The sequence below is a fragment of the Saccostrea cucullata genome, unplaced genomic scaffold (assembly GCF_032062105.1).
Source record: "Saccostrea cucullata isolate Sc308-1 unplaced genomic scaffold, CSIRO_AGI_Scuc_v1 ctg2701, whole genome shotgun sequence".
Lineage (NCBI taxonomy): Eukaryota > Metazoa > Mollusca > Bivalvia > Ostreida > Ostreidae > Saccostrea > Saccostrea cuccullata.
In genome coordinates this window covers 37,690-58,163 of record NW_026940096.1, presented here as the reverse complement: position 1 = coordinate 58,163, position 20,474 = coordinate 37,690, and the positions used below count along the sequence as shown (strand labels likewise).

At 32.4% G+C, this 20,474-nt stretch overlaps 1 protein-coding gene and 1 pseudogene across 1 annotated transcript; both read left to right on the top strand.

The window, feature by feature from the left end:
- LOC134254770 (mucin-4-like) lies at positions 1 to 3,245 on the top strand. The gene is made up of 5 exons (XM_062737294.1): positions 1 to 160; positions 713 to 1,330; positions 1,515 to 1,733; positions 2,620 to 2,654; positions 2,725 to 3,245. Exons 1-5 carry the CDS (start codon positions 1 to 3, stop codon positions 3,064 to 3,066), a joined length of 1,374 nt encoding a protein of 457 aa, XP_062593278.1. The 3' UTR covers positions 3,067 to 3,245.
- A 6,821-nt stretch (positions 3,246 to 10,066) lies between these two features.
- On the top strand, positions 10,067 to 19,737 carry LOC134254769 (solute carrier organic anion transporter family member 4A1-like; annotated as a pseudogene).
- The last annotated feature ends 737 nt before the right edge of the window (positions 19,738 to 20,474 follow it).

Sequence of the window (20,474 nt, the reverse complement as noted above, 5' to 3'; positions counted from 1 at the left end):
ATGACGGATGGTCCAGTGTGCCTGGGGACGGGGTGGCGGGGAGTACTGCTAGAGAATGAGGAGAAAACTGACTGTATGTCTTATGATACACGACATGGTAAACTGAGGATGAAACCCTGCGACATTTCACTGCCCGTTGCCTGTTCCTCTAGCCCAGGGGGTATGTACTGGAGTATCTTATGCAGATATAAAAAATGTTTTGCGCTAAATAAGCAAAATAACTATATCCTCTACCTCGTTCTTGAATGTACACATTATGTAGGAAAATATTACATATGTTGGACAAATAGGTGCTTAAAAGTAACCATTTCAAAGCATAGTTTTTAAAGGTCTAAAGGTCTTAAAAAAATTGACATGTAAGATGCAAAAAGAGACATCAAAATTCTTTGAATAACATATTTTTCTTTAAAATAAGATCACACGTCTATACATGTATTTAAAATTTAATGTGGTGATAAGAGTTTATATAAAGTTAATTTTGAAATATTGAAAACATTTCATTGAAATGTACATAACAAAATAAAAATTGATTACATTGTTACATGTAGGAAAACAAAAAAGTGTATGTGCAAGGTTAACAACAAATACTAGTATATACAAATGTATTCACAATGAAAAAAAATGCGCAATAAGAAATTAATCATCGTGCATAAAAGAGAAGATTTATCAGTTTTTTAATTTTGTTGTTGCATTTTCAAAATTGTTTCCATAGCATGGTGCACTAACGGATATACGAGTTCTAATCCAAATTTGTCTCGAACAATAGAGGAATCAGCGACGGTATCGCCATATTTATCAACCACAGAGGAATCAACAACGGTATCGCTATATTTATCAACCACAGAGGAATCAACGACGAAATCGCCATATTTATCAACCACAGAGGAATCAACAACGGTATCGCCATATTTATCAACCACAGAGGAATCAACAACGGTATCGCCATATTTATCAACCACAGAGGAATCAACGACAGTATCGCCATATTTATCAACCACAGAGGAATCAACAACGGTATCGCCATATTTATCAGCCACAGAGGAATCAACGACAATATCGTCATATTTATCAACCACAGAGGAATCAACAACGGTATCGCCATATTTATCAGCCACAGAGGAATCAACGACAGTATCGCCATATTTATCAACCACAGTGGAATCAACGACAGTATCGCCATATTTATCAGCCACAGAGGAATCAACGACAGTATCGCCATATTTATCAACCACAGAGGAATCAACGACAGTATCGCCATATTTATCAACCACAGAGGAATCAACGATAGAAGTGACAACAGAATCAGTAACAACAACAACAAAGAGTTTAAGTCGTTTGTATATTCTCAAAATTTATTTTGGTCTTTATTCATGGATATGTTGCTTCATGTGCATTAAATTAAAAAGAATATGTTTAATCTAAAAAAAATAAGCAAATTACTCTTATTGCGCATGTATGTCTTATTAAATAAAAAAAAAACATCAATGCTAATGACAGTAGATATTTTTTGTCAGGTTGTCTAAATTATGGTGACTTAATCTTTGATCCCAACACCACGGAGATGGTTTTTGATACATCTCAACTTCAACCAAACGCAGGTACCCAACATTCATTTCCGAATGGTACAAACGTAATATTTGCGTGTCTACACAATCACCGGCACAGAGGCGGGAATCTTAACCGAGAATGTCTTCCCAACGGAACATGGAGCGGAGAAAAGCCAAACTGTACACGTAAGCACGGAGTCTGTTGTGTATATACTTTCTCTAATTTTAATGTTATAAATTCACAAGATTCCTACAATATCGTGCATTGAGAATATGCAAAGGCAAAGTAAGAATACAAAATTGCCTGTCAATTACAAATACAGTAAATTCAGATATTTTCACGGAGGCAAATTTTTGAGGTTTGAGAAAAAAAATATTGATATGTCAGATGGGATTTGATTTCGTGGTTGGAAAAGTGTTGAGTAGTAATGCTTATTTAAGGAGTCAGTGTCTAGTTTGTACAGTATGCCAGGGCATCAACATTGTTGATGTCCTTGGCATAATATACTAACTAGACAGTGATTCCTTATATTTCCATTTCCTTGTAAAATAAAATGGTAGATTTAGACTTTAAAAATGCCGACAAAATTTAAATTACACGAGGATTCCCATCCCAATTTTAATAGTCCTCGCCCCCTTACGTCAAACACAATGGCACCCGCACGAGATTTTCATGCATTTTTGGCCTCTTTAGCATCAGACTCAGAGACAGATGCGCACGAGATTTGGATGCATATTAGGCCTCCTTAGCTCCTGACCTATTGACCTGCCTAATTTGCATTCCGGTAGAATTATCAAGAAATTAACTTTCAAAGAGTTATCACAGAGAGCAAAATTAGAAATGGAAATATTAAATTTTACATTTCGTGGTTGTCATGAGTTCATGGGTCTCTCGAAAACAACTAAAAGTACACCCCCACAAACGAAAAACTGTGATTACACAGTAATTGTTCAGTAAGTATGAAAATGAAAAAAATCCATTTGGACTGTTTTATAGTAAATATTCTAAATAATACATGTATGTATGGTAAAAAAAGTGAACAATAATTAATATATTTTTATCCAAATTTAGGTTGCATGTGCCCCTGTGAACGCACGAAGAAGCAGGTCATCATTAAAAACGATGAGGAGTTAAAAACGATGAAAAAAGATCACAATAAATAAAATGAAGAAGCAGGTCATCATTAAAAACGATGAGGAGTTAAAAACTAAAATAAACAAGATGAAAAAAGATCTAGCAATAAATAAAATGGAAGTTAATCAACGCCTCCGCAAACGAATATCTGCTTCTGATCCGCGCCCCACTGCCATCGCCATGGGAACGATATTAGGTCCGTTCCTTATAATACTTTTTATTGGCGCCATCGTAATAAGCGATTTGATGACAATGGTACGTCACTTTAAGTCTTGTCCTGATAAAGGAAAGAAAAAGAAGAAAGTAAAGGAAAGAGAAAGAACAAAGCAAGGCGACAAATCCTTACCTCTGAAGAATCCCAGTACAGATAACAAAGTGCCATAATAAAAGTGTCATATACCACAGTGACTTTTATAACGGTAGACTAATTTAACCAACAAAACCAGCAAGCAGGTTTTCAATTTCCATTGAAGAGTTTCTTCTGAGTTATTCAAGGAGAATCAGAAATGCCTGAGAGAGGATACTTACGAATCAGTCGTCAAATATTTAAGGGGGGTGGTATCCTAGCTTAAATATTATACTTTTTTTTTTACTCATGAAATTAAAATCAAAAGATATTTTTGTTACTTTGTTATGTAATATGTTGGACAGACATTAAATAATATATTCTTAAAAATGTCCATATAGTATAGCCTGTTTTAACCATCTTTAAAAAGTGTTCGGTTGCCCTCTCCTGATGAACTGGATAAAATATGCCGCATATAATTTAAAAAGTATGTGGTGAAAATTTTAATGATCTCAAGTGCACTTTCATGCTAAATAAAAATTGTAGGTGCAGACTTTTTGTTTTACATAGTATTGTTTCAAAGGTTTTCATAAGTCTTTTTTTTTTGAAAATTTAGTCTCGGTCTTCTTTTCAAAATGTGACACGCCTAACACTTATTTACAAAAGTCAAATGTTGAAATAGTTTAGCATTTTTTATCATATTTTTAAAAAATCTATTTCACTTTATATGTCCTATATACAGACGGAAACTATCCTTGCACTTATATTTTCAGGAAAATAAAAGAAAATGAAATTTTACGTAATCATTTGCAGATATAAGATGAGTGTTTACTCCGTCATTTCATTTTTTTATCGTTAGACGATGGTGTATACTAAATAAATTTTCAGGAAGTTTGAAGGACATTTAAATTGTAAATGAAGAAAAGGTAAGAAACTGGATATGTTCTTGTTGATAATAAATCTATTAAAATGCTCCTAAATTTAGGTTCCAAATACAAAACAGGAATTATCAATACTTTACAGGAATACATGTATTTATACAGATATCCATTTATGACTACCGGGTACCTTATCGAATGTATACATAAAACTGGATATTTTTTATGTTGCTGATATTTTTGTTTACCTAAGTTTATAATCATTAGTGTTATGAGGATGTTTTACCTTAAAATAAAGTATATTTTTGTATTATGTGGCTACAGTCGCCAACTCAAAAAAAAAAAAAACTACTAATTTACTAGTATTTTTAGAATGTACATTTTATTTCTTTAGTAATAACAATTCAGCTGATTGGTGAAAATAAAGATAGGCCATCTTTTTTGGGAAAAAAAAAACCATGTTAGTTTGCCCTCTACCGATAAACTTACTAAAAATGCTCCCACTCAAAAACTTATTAATCTCCATATAAAAACAATTATTTTTTTTAATTCATATGCATTTTTTCACCCCATTATGGAACTATGCTTGCCCTCCTCTGACTTTAGATAAAAATATTGTATGGGTAGGTAGGGGGGTTTTTTTTTCTTCAAATTCCAAAACACTTGCAAATATATTTAGATAGTTAACAATGGGATGAAAAAACCCCACCTAAAAATGAATTAAAAAAATATTTATGGAGGTTAAAAAAGTTTTTAGTTGGGCCGTTTTAGTTCAGTAGGTCAAGAGAGGGCAAACTAGCAAGTTTTAAAGATGGCCTAACAATTTGTAGGAAACAAGTCAGCCAATATATTACCAAATAATTAATATATATGACCAAATATAAGATTATGTTTGTAAACAAGATCAATATAACGACAATAAAATTTAAGAAATGCTGACTTTATATGCGGTTGTTGAAATTCCTGTAACATCAACTTATCCGTGAGTAGCCTGTCCCAGTTTTTAAAAAGAATGATCAATTCAGAGCATTCTCTTGAGAAGCGAATAATTCATAACAGCATAAACAGGGAGAGTTGACGAATGAGATAGAGTTCTAGAGTCAATTCGTGTATAGTCAGTAAAAACCCAAATATTCACCAGATGTGGCAGACCCTGTGGTGTCTTTAGTTTCAAGTTCACATGGAATATCTAATCAAAATACATGTAATGTAATTGTAAACTATATTAAATGTTAGATTGTGGTAAAGTATCCGGATCTTAGGTGTATTGTTGTTTACTAATCTTTGAATTATTAGAAATTCAGATAATAAGTACACGACGATTTTAAATTGTCGTGTGCATCTTATTTGAATTCCTTACAATGCAATAATTAGTAAACAGCACTATTGAAAATTTGAATAACCCAAGAAAGTACTTTTTACAAAAAGATACAATGAAAAGTTTACGGGCAAGGAAAGAAATATAAAAATGGAACCCAAACTTTTAAACTTGTCTATTTCAGTGCATGGTAACACAGGGGTAGGCACTTTCACTTTTATAATCTAATAAAAAGACTTATGTACAGTAAAAATATGTTCCAGTATTTAAACTGCAGCATATAAAGCACACTTCCTATAAGATTTTTGTTAAACACTTCAGTTATGCAAACTTATTAAAATTCTGGGTAGCAGTTTGCATGTAGACTTAAAATTCTCTATATCAAACAATCTTCTTTTTTTTCATTACAATTGTGTTAAGCATGCTAAATAGATAACCAACATAATATCCGGACAGTTGTGATACATGTAAGTATAATTAACAGCTTTATTTACAAGCTAATAAATAGTTAATTGATAACATAAATAAAAAAATATGAGCTTTTAATATAAATTATTCGGCATTTCAAACAAAGAGCACGAATTTTTCAATCATCAGTTCATTAGGTACATCTTCTGTTGTTTGATAGTAAAGATTTTTCTTTTCAATGACCAAGATTAATAAAGAGACATTAATGTTCAGGAAATGGAAAAGTGCGGATCTAATGGTGTGGGGAATCCTGGGTATAATAGTGAAGATGAGAATAAAGATTCTGAAGTGTACGAAGATAAAAAGGTATACAGCATTATGAAAATCTGTTTAATAGATTAAATAATACACTTCAATAAAGAAATAAATAATGGCGCTAAAAAGGGAAACGGATAGAATTAAACAAGGCATCCGAGAAAGTATTTAAATCGGGTTCATGAGAAGAATACACTTGCTTAACTCGACATTTCGATATACTGAGGACGTCTAAATTATTAAATAACAATAGTTGCTTCCATTTATTTGTCGACTAAATATATTACAGTGAGCTTGAAATAAGAGATACCATGGATTCTGATACCTCTGTTTTATATTTGAATACTTTACAAGAAAAGATGTTTATGGTAACCAAAGAAGAAGGCTTTATGAAAAAGGTGATGACAACTTTTTAATCATCAACTTCTTTTTTAACTTATGTTCCAATATGCCCCTATCGCCTGCTTATTGGATTTATTCTCTCAATTGAATCAATACGTAAAAGCAAGCTCTAGGTATGAACAATTTCTAAAAAAGAAAAAAATATTGACAAACAACTTGTTCAAACAAGCATTTGAAGTCATCATTTTGCAGGTTCTATAGCTGATACAATGACCTTATCAGCAAATACAACCTAAATCCTGACTGACCTATTTTATACTAAGTGTCAGGCTATAATTAACACACAGTATTGTCCACGGAATTTTCCGTTTTCCCAGTCATGGAAAGGGATGCTTACACACCCATTGCACCTGATCCTATCTCTGATGTTTTTGTAGGGTTATGTTTGCTTTACTTCCTATTTGTGTTGTTCAAATCATTATGGACTTCGAGCTTCAATATTGTTATCTCCATATTTCAGCCAACTATAAAAAGGGTAAAGGAAAAAGATTTTTTAAATCTGTACAAATAAATTTTATTTTCTCAATATGAACAAAAAATATAATTTTTGATAAACTTTTTAAAAATTTTCAGACAAGAAAATTTACATTCTTTGTTTTCTGGATAAAATCTTCTAATCAAAGTGAAGTGTTAAGATTCTCTTTCTAGTAATTACAATATAAAAATAAATGAAAAAAAAACTTCAGGTTATTTCAGCAGGTATAATACATGTATATTACTTTAACATGTGTTAAACAATTTTTTTTTCTCTAAAAGTAAAGAATAAACCCAGATCCAAACCATCGCAAAAGTGTACTAGTAAACTAAGCAGGATACGAGCTAAAATATTACAGGTATCGTCAACAGAAAATGATGAAAAATGATACGGTATTTTTACAAACAATTTCACTGAATGACGAGATTCCGAAACAAGACAAACCAATCTTGCATTATTATTTTTACCCGTTGTCATGGCATTAACCTAAATTGAATCTAATTTAAAACCTAGTGATTGTCTAAATCCTTCAACTTCAACTTTCAAACCATTATTTCAAGATTGACGATTCTTTATGGAATCTAAATTCATTTATTCAAAAATTCAAGACAGGAATTGGTTGGTCCATACTTTTTTAATACATAGAATTAAAGCGAAATTGCATACTGCATGCATATGACATTTCCTCTCTGATAAGATAAAAGAAAAATGTCTACCGCTTTGGTGAGTAAGGATATGTCATCATATGTGTGTATGAGTCTTTATATTCAATGTTCCTGATCCTCATTTCATAAAACTGAAATCAAAAGTATCAATTATATTTCCTCTTGGTAAAATAAAAGAGTACCTTCTTTTTCATAAAATATACAAAGTCTTTGAAAATAGATGTTTCATAAATCATGCATAAAACATCTTAGTGGTAAACTCTGCAAACGTATATTGCAAACTGTATGGATACATATTTCCTCAATACTGTTTCCGCTGTCTTTAAAATTATTTTTGTCATCGAGTAATAAAACCAATTGATGCTCCATGATCATTCGTTTTATTTTATGGATCTATCACATTATGATTGTCTATAAAATGTATAATTTTATTTGCAACAATTTACAATGAAATATGACAATAACAAACAGTAATCAACTTCAAAAAAGCAGTTTGGACAATGTAAATTAGAAGCTGAGTAAGAACTGACCTTTAATAAATCAGAGCTGGGAACAGGTGCCATGACATCCCCAGACGACCTTTCACACCCCCCCCCCCTCCCCGAGTGCTCTTTATCATGACTAGACAAAATTCACTTCAGTGTGAAAATATGAAAAACGTCAGTCAACGATATAATCTATTTGCTAAAGAGGTGATTGTTTCAACCATAGGATTGCGATGTGTTGATATTAAAAGGGGTTGTTGATATCCATGTTTCATCAACTTATTTGTCAATAGTTTCCCTCGAATCAGCTAGGGATTAATTTCCATATGCAGATAATAATAGAACTTGTATATTGCTGTATAAATAAAGAAATTATCAATATTACAATGATCGGAATCATCACGTTTATCATAATTTAATTGTTAGTTTAACATCTAATTATGAAACAGATGTGGCCGCTTCAGTAAACGGTTTTTTTTTCGAAATCAAAAGTATATATCAAATCAACACAAGAATGAAGATGTATATTTTCAATTGACAAATTGAAGGCTATAGCAAGGTACTTTTTGAAGAAGTTTTTGACAAATTCTGCAAATGACCAATGGCAAGGTAATGAAATTTACAAGTAAGGTACGTAAGAAGCCCACATTAAAATGTTTTATCCAAATATCTGCAGTCATCCTCGAACATGTGTACATGTCTTCAAATAATTTAACATATCACCAAATAAATTGAAGACATAAATTTGAATAAAAGATACGTAGTTCTGAAATCAGTGATTAGATAAAGATAATAATATGGAATGTCCTTTCTTTGAATAATTGAAATGATGTTCAATTAACTTACAACAATATGTAATCGAACAATGCCTATCATTAAAATAAAAATCTAACGAGGATCGATCTCAAAACTCTTACGGAGGGTTTCTTTTCATGTTTACCATATTTAAAAATTATGAAAATTTACAAAAGAAAACTTAATATATACAAATAAAAAAAATCTACAGATGTAAAATATAGAATGCAAATGAAAAATTATACAATTCGAAAGATATTTTACAATACAAATGGATAATAAAGAATACAATATAGTATAAAACTATATAATTTAAATGGAAAATTATATATAGAATACAACTGAAATATTCTTCAATACAAATAAAAATTATGCAATACAAATGGAATAAAATATTACAATACAAATGGAAAAAAATATACAATGTAGAATACAGATAAATTTATACCATACAAAAAATTAGATCGAATATTGCAACATCAACATGGTGCAACATTTGACATGCCATAAGATGGACAGTTAATAATCATTAAATTTTTCGTTTGTCATTATTGCATTTCGTCACAAATATAAAAAATTATAGACCAGATGTGGCAGACTCTGTGATATCTTTTATTTTAATTTCATTGGGCAATGTCGAGTCGACACATGACTGGAAGTAGCCATTGTAAATTGAAAAAAAAGTAAAAAAAAAATTCTCGCAATTTTGTTTTCGAGTAAAATTTTTTGAAAAATTCCTGTTCGTTAGAAAAAAAAATAATTGATAATTAGTATTTGCACGTATAATAAATTTTTCCTATAATTGTATATAATACTAGTAATAGTATCGAATAATGAATTATTGAAATTAGCTTAAAATTAATACACCTATCTTTGATTGAATTAATTACAATTTTGTGTCAATTACCTCAGACAGGTTTATTTGAATTAAACCTATATTTTGATCACTTGAACATTGGGAAAATATGTAAACATGTAATAAGTTATATAAATCAGTAGAAAAAAATATCTAACATTTCAAACCACACTGGTTAATAATAGATAATTGAAAGATATATTCTAGAGTACTTAAAAAACTTTTACTGATATGACATTCTGTCTGCAATTGAATCTAAATGTTATAATTGAATACAAAATTTAATTTACTTTAAATGCGAATAAGAAACAATATTACTGAAATACATGTACTAGTATATTGCAATAGGTTTTCAACCCTACAATTTTAATGCTCTCATTTGCTTTAAATTAGTATCATCTCATTTTAAGAATAAGAAAGAAATCCACTTAAAATTAAGTCTTCGGTCCCTTACGAATCAAAGTATTTAATTTTGATTAAACAAAATAAAAAAGGATCACTATGTCTATTCAACATACCAGATCTCTGCAGTGTCTCAACAAGATGTACCTCTTTGTTCCGTGGGTCTTCACAATCTGTTTGATACAAGGGTTCGCCGTGAACGGTGTCGCCAATGCCGCCCTGCCCGCCATTGAGAAGCAGTTCACCATCTCCTCTACAAAATCCTCGGTGGTGGCCAGTTCGCAGGATTTCGGTTCTTTGGCTGTTGGTTTGTTTGTCAGTTTCATCGGATCCAGACTCCACAAACCCCGTGTTATGGCCATTGGTTCCGCTTTTATGGCGATTGGATCTTTCATCTTCATAGTTCCACATCTGATTGAAGGATATAAGTACAGTGGTGAGAACAGCCATGTACCTTAACACAACAATTTGAAAAAAAATAAAATTTAAAGAATATTTTCCTGGAGCATTCTAGCTTTAACCTTTATATTGATCTTCATTATTTTAAGAACAATTTGAGTCCACCAATGTTGATAATTCATTTCAAAATTAATTTAAACTGAAATACAGTAACTATAATTGGTTACAACATTTTAATCATTACAAAGAAATCGACTTTATATAAGTCTATATATTATATATATAGGCCTATGTTTTTATTGGGACCATATTACACGTATATACATGCAAATGAGACGTGAACTGAAAAGATTACATACAATTTCCTCAGATGCGTCGTCTGTATCGAACGCAACAAGCGTCTGTAATGGGACCCTGGGCACGTCCCTGGGGAACGAGGAAAACTGTTATTTGGACTCCCCGGGGGACAGGTTTCTACCCTCAATAAAAATTATTAAACTTTTCAAACCACACTAATTAATTATCAATAATTGAAACATTTTATTTTCTTGTGTTTATATAGGTACAGCAAAAAACAAACCTTTTTTTGACAGATAGAAATTTTTTATGTAAAAAATATTAATTTTATTTAGTTTTAAAAACTGCTTTTATTCTGCAATTTTAGCTGAATTATATTTCATTGTCCCAAAGATTAAGAATTTTTATGTTTTTTTAACTATATATTTGCTTTTAATTAAATTTTGTAAAATCACTGTTTTGACAACAATTTTGAACACATTTATCACAAATTAGTTGTTTCACCTGAAAACAATAGTTTTACTTTATCATTCAGGATTGAATTTTTTAAAGCTGCTATTGAAGTGTGGCTTGAATTTTTAAGTTGGGGGACAGGTTCTACAAAATTATATATTGAACATTAATCTGAGGTGAATTTTAGAAACCCGATGTAAAATATACACACAAAGAACCTTAGAACACGTTGCAAGAAACACCAAATAATGAGATTTGTCTTGTGTATCCATATTTTCATCAAAGAGAGAGAGAGAGAGAGAGAGAGAGAGAGAGAGAGAGAGAGAGAGAAAAAGGATATAGCAATGTATGGACAAAAATTGACTGCTTATTCAAGCAGTGATTTTACAAAATTTGTTTTCATATTTATATTGTAATGTATGGAATATTATAAAATTTAGCTTAATTAGACCTTAATCAGATCTTACATTATAATATTTAACCTTTTGCAGTGTAGATTTTGACGCCCGAGATCCTCGTTGGGTCGGTGCTTGGTGGTTCCCCTTTGTTTTCACTACATTTATTTTTGTTTTACTGGCTATTCCTGTTTCCCTTTACCCAAAGGTAATGCCAGGTAAGTCTTATAAAATAGTGTCCATTATATCGTCAAAATTACAAATGACCAACCAATTTTCTCAGTTTTATATTTCTTTCATATTGTAAGTTAATTTTTATTGCCCTGCATGATTGACATCTTAATTAGGTGATAAAGCTAAAATCTACATTGAGGGTGCGTGTAGTGAGGAAAAGGTATATAGTTTATTATTTTAAACAGATACAGAAGGTACTTAGGTTATTCTTCAATACTTGTAGGAAGCAGGACTTACAAAGCAGGAGCAAAACAGAAGGATCCAGACGATGGAATGACACTTTGTCAATTGGCGGGGAAATTGTTTAAGCTATTTTTCAAAACCTTTTTAAAGTTGGTAAGATTAATTTCATTATATATTTTAAATTTTGAATTCTTAGAATTATTGTCCAAATATTCTGTTTAACTTCATTTTGATCATAAAATTAGTGTAAATTGGAGGATTTTGATACCAAATTTTCTTTGATACAAAGAAAAAGAATGATAACTTGTGTTATATTGAGCACAGTTCATAAAATGTGGGGTTTGTATGTATACTACATGTTTCAGATGTGTTTTCTTACTACTGATGGACAAGTTTACTACTTGTAGACAAGGAAATATAAAGAAAAATACAGTATAAAAAGATTTTGTATAATAACAAATAAGAGAAAATACATTATCTAGAAATCTACATTCTATTTTTTAAAAAAATATATACATACTGTGTACAAATTTTATATGATACTGTCTTCATGTTACTAAATTTACTGGAAGTAAATTTTACTGGAGTTTGTTGAATTTCCTTCAAATTCCTGGCAGAGCAGTATAATTTAGACTTTGACACTTCTGGATATCTTATAGGTAAGGTTGTTTTTCAAAACTTTCTTTAAAAAAATTCGACTGAAAAACTTTATGTCACTATGCAATCACCTTTAAAGGGTGTATGGACACAGTTTGTAAAATTTCAAAATTTATTTATTCAATTTTAATTGTGGTTTTGTAGATATAAAGTTTGAACGTAGTAGTCGAAATACAAAACTTTTTGATCACCCCTCGTATATGGTAAACTATGGCACACAACTGTACATGTTCATATACGTATATTTCAATGGGTTTTCAACATTACAATTTTAATGCTCTCATTTGCTTTTAATTGGTATCATCACGTTTTAAGAATAAAAATATATTAATATGTTTATTACATTTACGTAATAAAATACAGCATACATTAAGTTGAAAAGATAAGTAAATATTCATAAAACTTCTTAAAACATGTACATGTACATGGTCTATTTTCTCATACGATTTGGGTTTGTTTCTACTCCTATTTCAATGCACTCGATCCCTAATTTCGAAATTTGAAAATAATCTATTACATGTATTTGTAAATTAAGATTAACCTTATTTTCAAAAAGTTAAAATTAAGAGAATATGAACCCACCAAAAATTGTGTATGATCACAAGTACTGTTTTGTGGGTTAATTAATTTACTAATGGTGTGTTATTGACGTCACAATAGCGGTTCTTTGCAGGGCTGATATGGTTTGTTTGGGTTTTATAGGTTATCAGCCCTGCAAATCCCGTGTTAGCCTTGCAGTTCCGCTTTTATGGCGATATGGTATATTGTATTTATTACTAAGTATGTAATAAACCAATATATGTTTGTTCAAAGTAGATAATTTCAATAAAAATGTTAATTTTAAATTCGATATGACAGTTTCTATTGATTTGCTGAATTTTATTTTGTTTAAAATATGATATTTCCTATATGTAAACAAAAACAAGGCATGAGCCTTGTTTACATTATAAAAAACTTTAAGTTCTATATCTCATTTGTTAATCAACAAATATGTTCAAATTTTTATTATTATTATTTTATTATATTATTAAGCGCAAAATCACATAAATTATAGTTTCTTTGCGCTGTACAATGGTTTTGCTAACATTTAATAACAATATATCAATAAAAACGTTTAAAAAATTGTTATGAAAAGTAAATGATCGATAAAACAAAGAAAGACTTTATATAAAACATGGTAGTAAGATGAAATTGGTTATCTTAGATCAGCAAATTAAAAAGAAAATAAAAACTGATACACAGGATAGTACTTCTGAAGTTGAGTTTACGAGAGATTACACATGGAGTCCTTGATGTTGTGTTAGAATTTTACATTCATAGGTTATATTCACGCTTGAACAAGGGTGTTTTAGGTTCTTGCGGAATGCTCCACGTGCTTCAAGCTCTCGTAGTTCTAATGGCAGGTTGTGCACCTAGTGTGCTTATGGCTCTTGCCCCATATTTGTTTGATGATTTCTTTATCATTAGCTTCCCCTTGTCAGACGATGATCTTAAAGCCCCTTGTGGCTGGTATGTGGCATAACTCTCTCATATATGGTGGTGCTGAGGAGGAGTGTAGAGACTTGTGCATGGTAGTCAGCACTTTAAACACAACACATTGTTTTACAGGCAGCCAGTGAGGTTGCTGAAGTACTGGCGTGATATGTTGTCTGTAGCATGTTCTTGTAAGACAACGCGCAGCATTGTTCTGAGCCTTGTAACCGGTGCATAGTTCGATCGGTTATGCCAAGCAGATGGGCATTGTGATAGTCAAGGTGGGATACGACTGTTGCAGTGATGACCTTTGCACACGCTTCCTGTGTGAGATATTGTTTCACCTTGGAGATTCTCCTAATGTTGAAGTATATCTTTCTTATCATGGAGTTGACTTGTGTTTCCATTGATAACGTGGCATCCAGGGCAGCACCGAGGTTTTTAACAGTAGATTGAGATGTCACTGTTGCCTCACCAATCTTCAGGTGGATGTTCTTAACACAATACTGATTATGGGCACTGGCAATCACCATTATCTCGGTTTTTGCATCATTTAGTTTGAGTTTGTTTACAGTCATCCAGGTTCGGACACTATATGCACTAAAAACTTGACTTGTTCCGTACGCATGACATTATTTTTAACACTCAGGCGGCTGTACAATTGAGTGTCGTCTGCAAATCCACGACGGTTAATGGCATACTGGTTGATGACTCTCCTGAGTGGTAGACGGTACACCAGGAAGAGGAGGGGACAGAGAACAGACCCTTGGGGCACTCCAGTGGACAGTGGCACATCTGAGGAACACTGCTTGAGTGCGGCTATTCAGGTAAGACTGTACCCAACGGAGTGCTGTATCCATCAGTCCAACTTCCACATGTAGTCTCTCCAGTAAGAGGGTATGATCAATTGTTGCGAATGCTGCACTCAAGTCGAGAAAGACCATGAGTATGGCATCACCTTCATCCAGTACTGTTTCTATGTCTGATTTTATTAGCAAGATGGCTGTTTCAGTGCTGGCACCGGTCTTGTAAGCTGACTGCAGGTCACCATGACGACCGTTTCTGGTGAGATGACTATTAAGCTGTTGTGCAACAACACGTTCAATGACCTTGCTGATGAAAGGAATATTTGAGATAGTTAGTAAAGATATTCATATCCAGTCCTGGCTTTTTTAGACGTGATGTAACTAATGCACTTTTCAGCTTATTTGGAAAGACCCCGGTTGAAAGTGATGTATTTACCAGCTCAGTAATGGTCAGCAGCACCACAGGCAGAACAGTACTGTTCTTTAAAGGCAGAGATTTTAAGCACCGCCTTCAAAAATACCTGGTCTGGGTAGCCCTGTCAATCAAGTGCATGAAGGTACATCATTGGATGCTGGAATCTGATTGACATTTACTTACTGGTTTATGTGTATACCCTGTACACCTTGTTTGGGACTTGTGGTGACCTTCTAATTAACTTTTGATCCTTTGATGTTTACTGAACATAGTATACAGAAACTGTATTACTATGAAATTGTCAGATTATATATGAATTAAATATACCTTTAATATTTGAAAGGATTATAATATAATATGCATTAAAAAAAAAACCTTTGTTACATAAAACTTATTTTTTCAAATGAAATTTCGATTTTTAATTTTTATATGCTAAATGGGTAAACCTAAAGTGAAAATGTTATAATTTATTAAGTTCAGAGAAGCACTGTGTGAAGTACTAGTAATTAAATATAAAATAATGTTTCTAATCATGGGTCACTTAATATATTTTCCTTTTTTAATCTAATTAGAATTTACAAGCAATCTTTTAGCATGCATCATGGTGACAAAGCTTTATTAAGGTTATGATAAATCTATTAGTTGACAATATGTCTTATTTTTTTAGTAAAATGTACTTAACACGGCTCTCTTTTCATTTAATTAATAGATGGGATCCTGGGGATGAATAAATTAAGTCTAATTTGGTTGTTACAGGAGTTGTTGTTTTAATTAACACATCCACTAACATCTTAAACTATCTTTGTTTTAATATTTGAATTTATAGTATGTTACCATGATAATTTTTTTTCAAATGGGTAGGGGTGTTTTCAAACAGTCAAAATAAATCAATATATGATTGAAAAACCCTTTTACTACTAATTTTCAAATTGTCTCAAAATCCCCAACACAGGTAAAGTTTGACACCTGGGGTATTTCACTGTGTATTAAATCACTTCCTGTTTATTTTAAGAAATATGATTTCACAGGTAGTTTGCTAGCCCCCAAGGCATTCACACCTATACAAAATAAGTTCCCTCACCTATTTTGACCACCCGGTAAAAAATCTCTGCCTTTAAGAGCGCAGTGGGGATGACATATATACAGGTCTTATTTGATACAATTATTGATGACCTTGTTAACTTGTTCATGTTATGGACCTTGAAGCAGCCAAGTTCTGAGGTCTGAGGAAGCTGTGTTGTCATTGAGATCTGTATCATCAAGACCCTGCCGGATCTTCTGAACTTTCTTGTAGAAAACTGAACAAAATCTTTGGCAAGGGTCTGGTCATTAGTAAATATGGTAGAAAAAATGCATTATAAAAAATACTAATAACTAAATGTCTCTTTACTGAAAAGCTTTTCCTGATAATAACTGAACTTGGCAGAGTTGATCATATGCACTACAGCTTAATATTGTTCACAATTATCTGTCTATGCACCTCCAAGGTTTCATGGCTTTAGCTCCAACTGTCTTCTCCGTTGTCTTGCTTCATGGATTGAGTCATTGTACCATGATTTAAGAGAGTCCCCTTTGATGACGATGGTTCGAAGGGGTGCTATGCTATCCAGGACCACTTCCACTTTGGAGTCTATAGCTGACAGCAGGTCATTGACATTGTTCCCTTCTTTGGTGGAATAGCGATTCTGCTAATTCTTGTGCTAGTGTTTCCACAGGGATGCGCTTCAATGGCCTAGCTAGCCGACTTTTGTGTGCTAGGTGTAATGGACAGGTGTAAAGTTGGCAAGTAACCGCATAGTGATCTGAGATCCCTATGTCAGTCACAGTGATGGACTTCACCAGTGGGTGTGTAGGTTCATCTCTAGTAAACACCAAGTCCAGAGTGTGACCAGCTGCATGAGTGGGGACATTAACATGTTGTTTGAGGTCAAGTCCTGCCACTATGTTCTGAACCTGTTTTGTGTGTGACATGCCCGGTTCGTCATAATGGATGTTCATGTCACCGAGGATGCATATTTGGGATGGAATAGTAGTGCATACGTGTTTTTGCTAATCATTAGATGATACCTTAGGTAGGAATTGTAAACAATAAAATTTGGTTAAAAATTTCAGTTGAAACTGTGTCCATGCCCGTTTAAATGCAACACAGGCAAATTGGTTTCAGTTATGTACAGATTAAGAACAGCAAATCAATTTTTGCAGACTTGTGTCCTCTACAAAAAATTTAATTTTTCAATTAAATTTTGTATATGACAATGCAAATTTTAATTGAAAATTTCAATTTTTTGTAGAAGACACTTCTAGGATAGATCTCTCAGTATCTTCTGATATCTGTAAGAGTTTTCTCATAGTTGATTTTTTTCTAAAAGCAACCATCTATGTTACTATTAAATATTAAATGTCATATTATTTGTTTCTAACTTCCTGTCTAGGTGGTTTGGTATTGACGGGGTCGTTTGGAATGTTCCTCGGAGGTCTGCTGGTTCGGATTTTCCGGTTGGAAACATTAGGAATGATAAGACTTTCCTCAATGTCTATATTTCTGGCCTCGGTTCTCGGGATTGCATTCCTGGCCGGATGTCCGGAAGTTCCACTAGCCGGATTAAACGTGGCTTATCCAGACCGGAAGTAATAAATGAATTATCTGATGAAATAATTCTTAATTATTTTTTGTAATTAATTGTACATTTTATAAAATTTATGATTTGATGTTTTATTGTGCAGTACAATAGACGGTTACTGGGATGCTTGCCATGCATCGTGTAACTGTGAACACCAGGGATTCTCCACGGTTTGCGGGGTGGATCAAAAAGTATACTTTTCTCCTTGTCACGCTGGTTGTATGGACAGTGAAGGAACGGGACATACGGTAAATTAGATTTGACTTTCCTGGATTTTTCAAATTAAACCTTTTTGGTCATAGCTTGGACTTAGACTGGAAAATATGTTTTCGACTTTCAAAAGACTTGATTGTTTAACCAAAGCGAAACGAAGTAGTTCCGTCAAAAACTTATAATTAGCCAATGGTCCTTTTTGAACTCTCATATAACTTTTTGATTGCCCAGACTTTCTTTAGCGGAATGTCTGGTTCTAAGTATTTTTTTCCCAGTACATATATAAAACCAATATTGTACAATTTCTATGCCAGCATAACCCATATATAATATAGAGTTCATTTAAACGAGTGTATCTTCAGATATCTGAAGATGCACTCCTTAAAAGGTACTCTATATGTTTTGTATCATTGCTCTCAGGTACTGACTTTTATCTTTGAATTAATTTAATAAGAACAATTCCATATCCAATTAAGAAGTTGTTTAAATACCGGTAGGCCACATATAGCAACTGCAGCTGTATAGAGGGCGCTGCGACAGCTCTATCTGGACGCTGTGGGGACAACTGTACCCAGCTTACTATTTTAGCTCCTTGTATGTTTATAGCTTTGCTTGCAGTTCTGACCGCTGCAACACCTACATCAATGGCAACAATGAGGTAAAAACTGTTTTTTTTTTCGTTTGAATTCCAACAAGAACACTATTTGTTGTGTCATTGAGGTGCAACTACATAACTTTCAATTGCTTTACTTTGTAGATGTGTAGATGAACAAGATAAGCCATTCGCTCTTGGTATACAGAGGATATTTCTACAATTGTTAGGCAAGAAATTATACTCGATGTACATTTTTTTTATTTTTAAAGATAAAAATCTCTTGATGTAATCTTCATTTTCACATCTACGATGTTGGATACCATTTTATTTGTAAACATGAAAAGTAGTTGAATGCACTTTCAAAACTTTTTAAATTTATTAACTAAATTCAATATAGAAGTTAAATTTAAATCGTGCAACTATTTAACTGCAATATGAAAACACTGTGTAATAAGAAGAAAACAAATTTTTTAAAAGGAAAAAGGGTATTAAAAGTTAATTTGATAAAGATACTGTTAGAGGAGAAAGTCTACACTTCTATCGATTTTCTTCGGTTTGAAATGGTCTTGTGATGCAATTTTTCTCCAAAAATTTAACAGAATCAAGATTCTCATTTTAACAATTTTACCTTTAATTTTGTAGGTATGATCCCGGGTCCGGTGTTAGTTGGCTGGGTCCTGGATCAGTCCTGTCTGTTATGGTCCAGTAGTTCCTGTGGGTCTGCTGGTTCCTGTCTGCTGTACAGCCATGACAAGATGGCGCTGGGCGTCATGCTATGGTGGGTCATCGTGTCCTTTGCGTCCTCCGTCCTTTTCTTCTCGGCGTCTGTTATCGTCTGGAGAAATCCGTCCAAGTTTGGTGAGGTTGATTCAGGAGAAAAAGAAAAAGAGATAGTGATCACATCATTTTGAATTGACTCAAACTTTGGAGAAAGATGTAATTAAAATAGTTTACGTTTGAATACTAGTAAATTGTGTTTGTTTCTGGAATTTTGGAAACTACCATCAGACTTACCATGAGATTAAGATATGTATACTGTATACAGGGAAATTTTCGCCCCCGTTTTATTTTCGCCCCTTTCGCCCTCTTCTTGAATGGGCGATTAAAATATATATATTTAAAACGGGGCAAAACTGTTCGCAAATGCAAACGGGCGAAAATAACCCTGTATACAGTATTTAATCTTGTGTGATATTTTAAAATATTTGAACATTTCGTAAAAAAAAAAATGATTTGTGTGATATGCTGTGATTTGTTGTTTTGACTTTTGCTTCTTCCATAATTCGTATTTTTAATTACATGTTTTGTTGGTTTAAAAATAAGAAGCTTGTTATCTCATTGATCATGCACTATTTTTATATAAAGTGGACATGTGAATTTCTGAGGAAAAAAAAGAGCTTAGACTTTTAACATGCATGTGTAACGTTACTCGTAATAAAACTATAGTTTTGTTATTTTGAAACTGTAAATGATTCAGCAAATTTTCATTGGCTAATATTTTACATTCTACAGGATTCAAAACTTCATTTGAATATCCTATTTGATATGACTTGGACAAACTGTTACTGAATGATGTACCTCGAATTCTCTTGTTGAAAAGGACAGGGCTAGACTTTAAAGTTGATGATTTCTGGGGAAAATGGAAATAAAATGATTATACAAATATTAGAGGTTTTGCGTTGAGAAAAATTCTCAAATTTTATCAGTGATTATTATATCAACATATATTTACTCAAGAACAACTAATCCAACTGAAACATTAAATG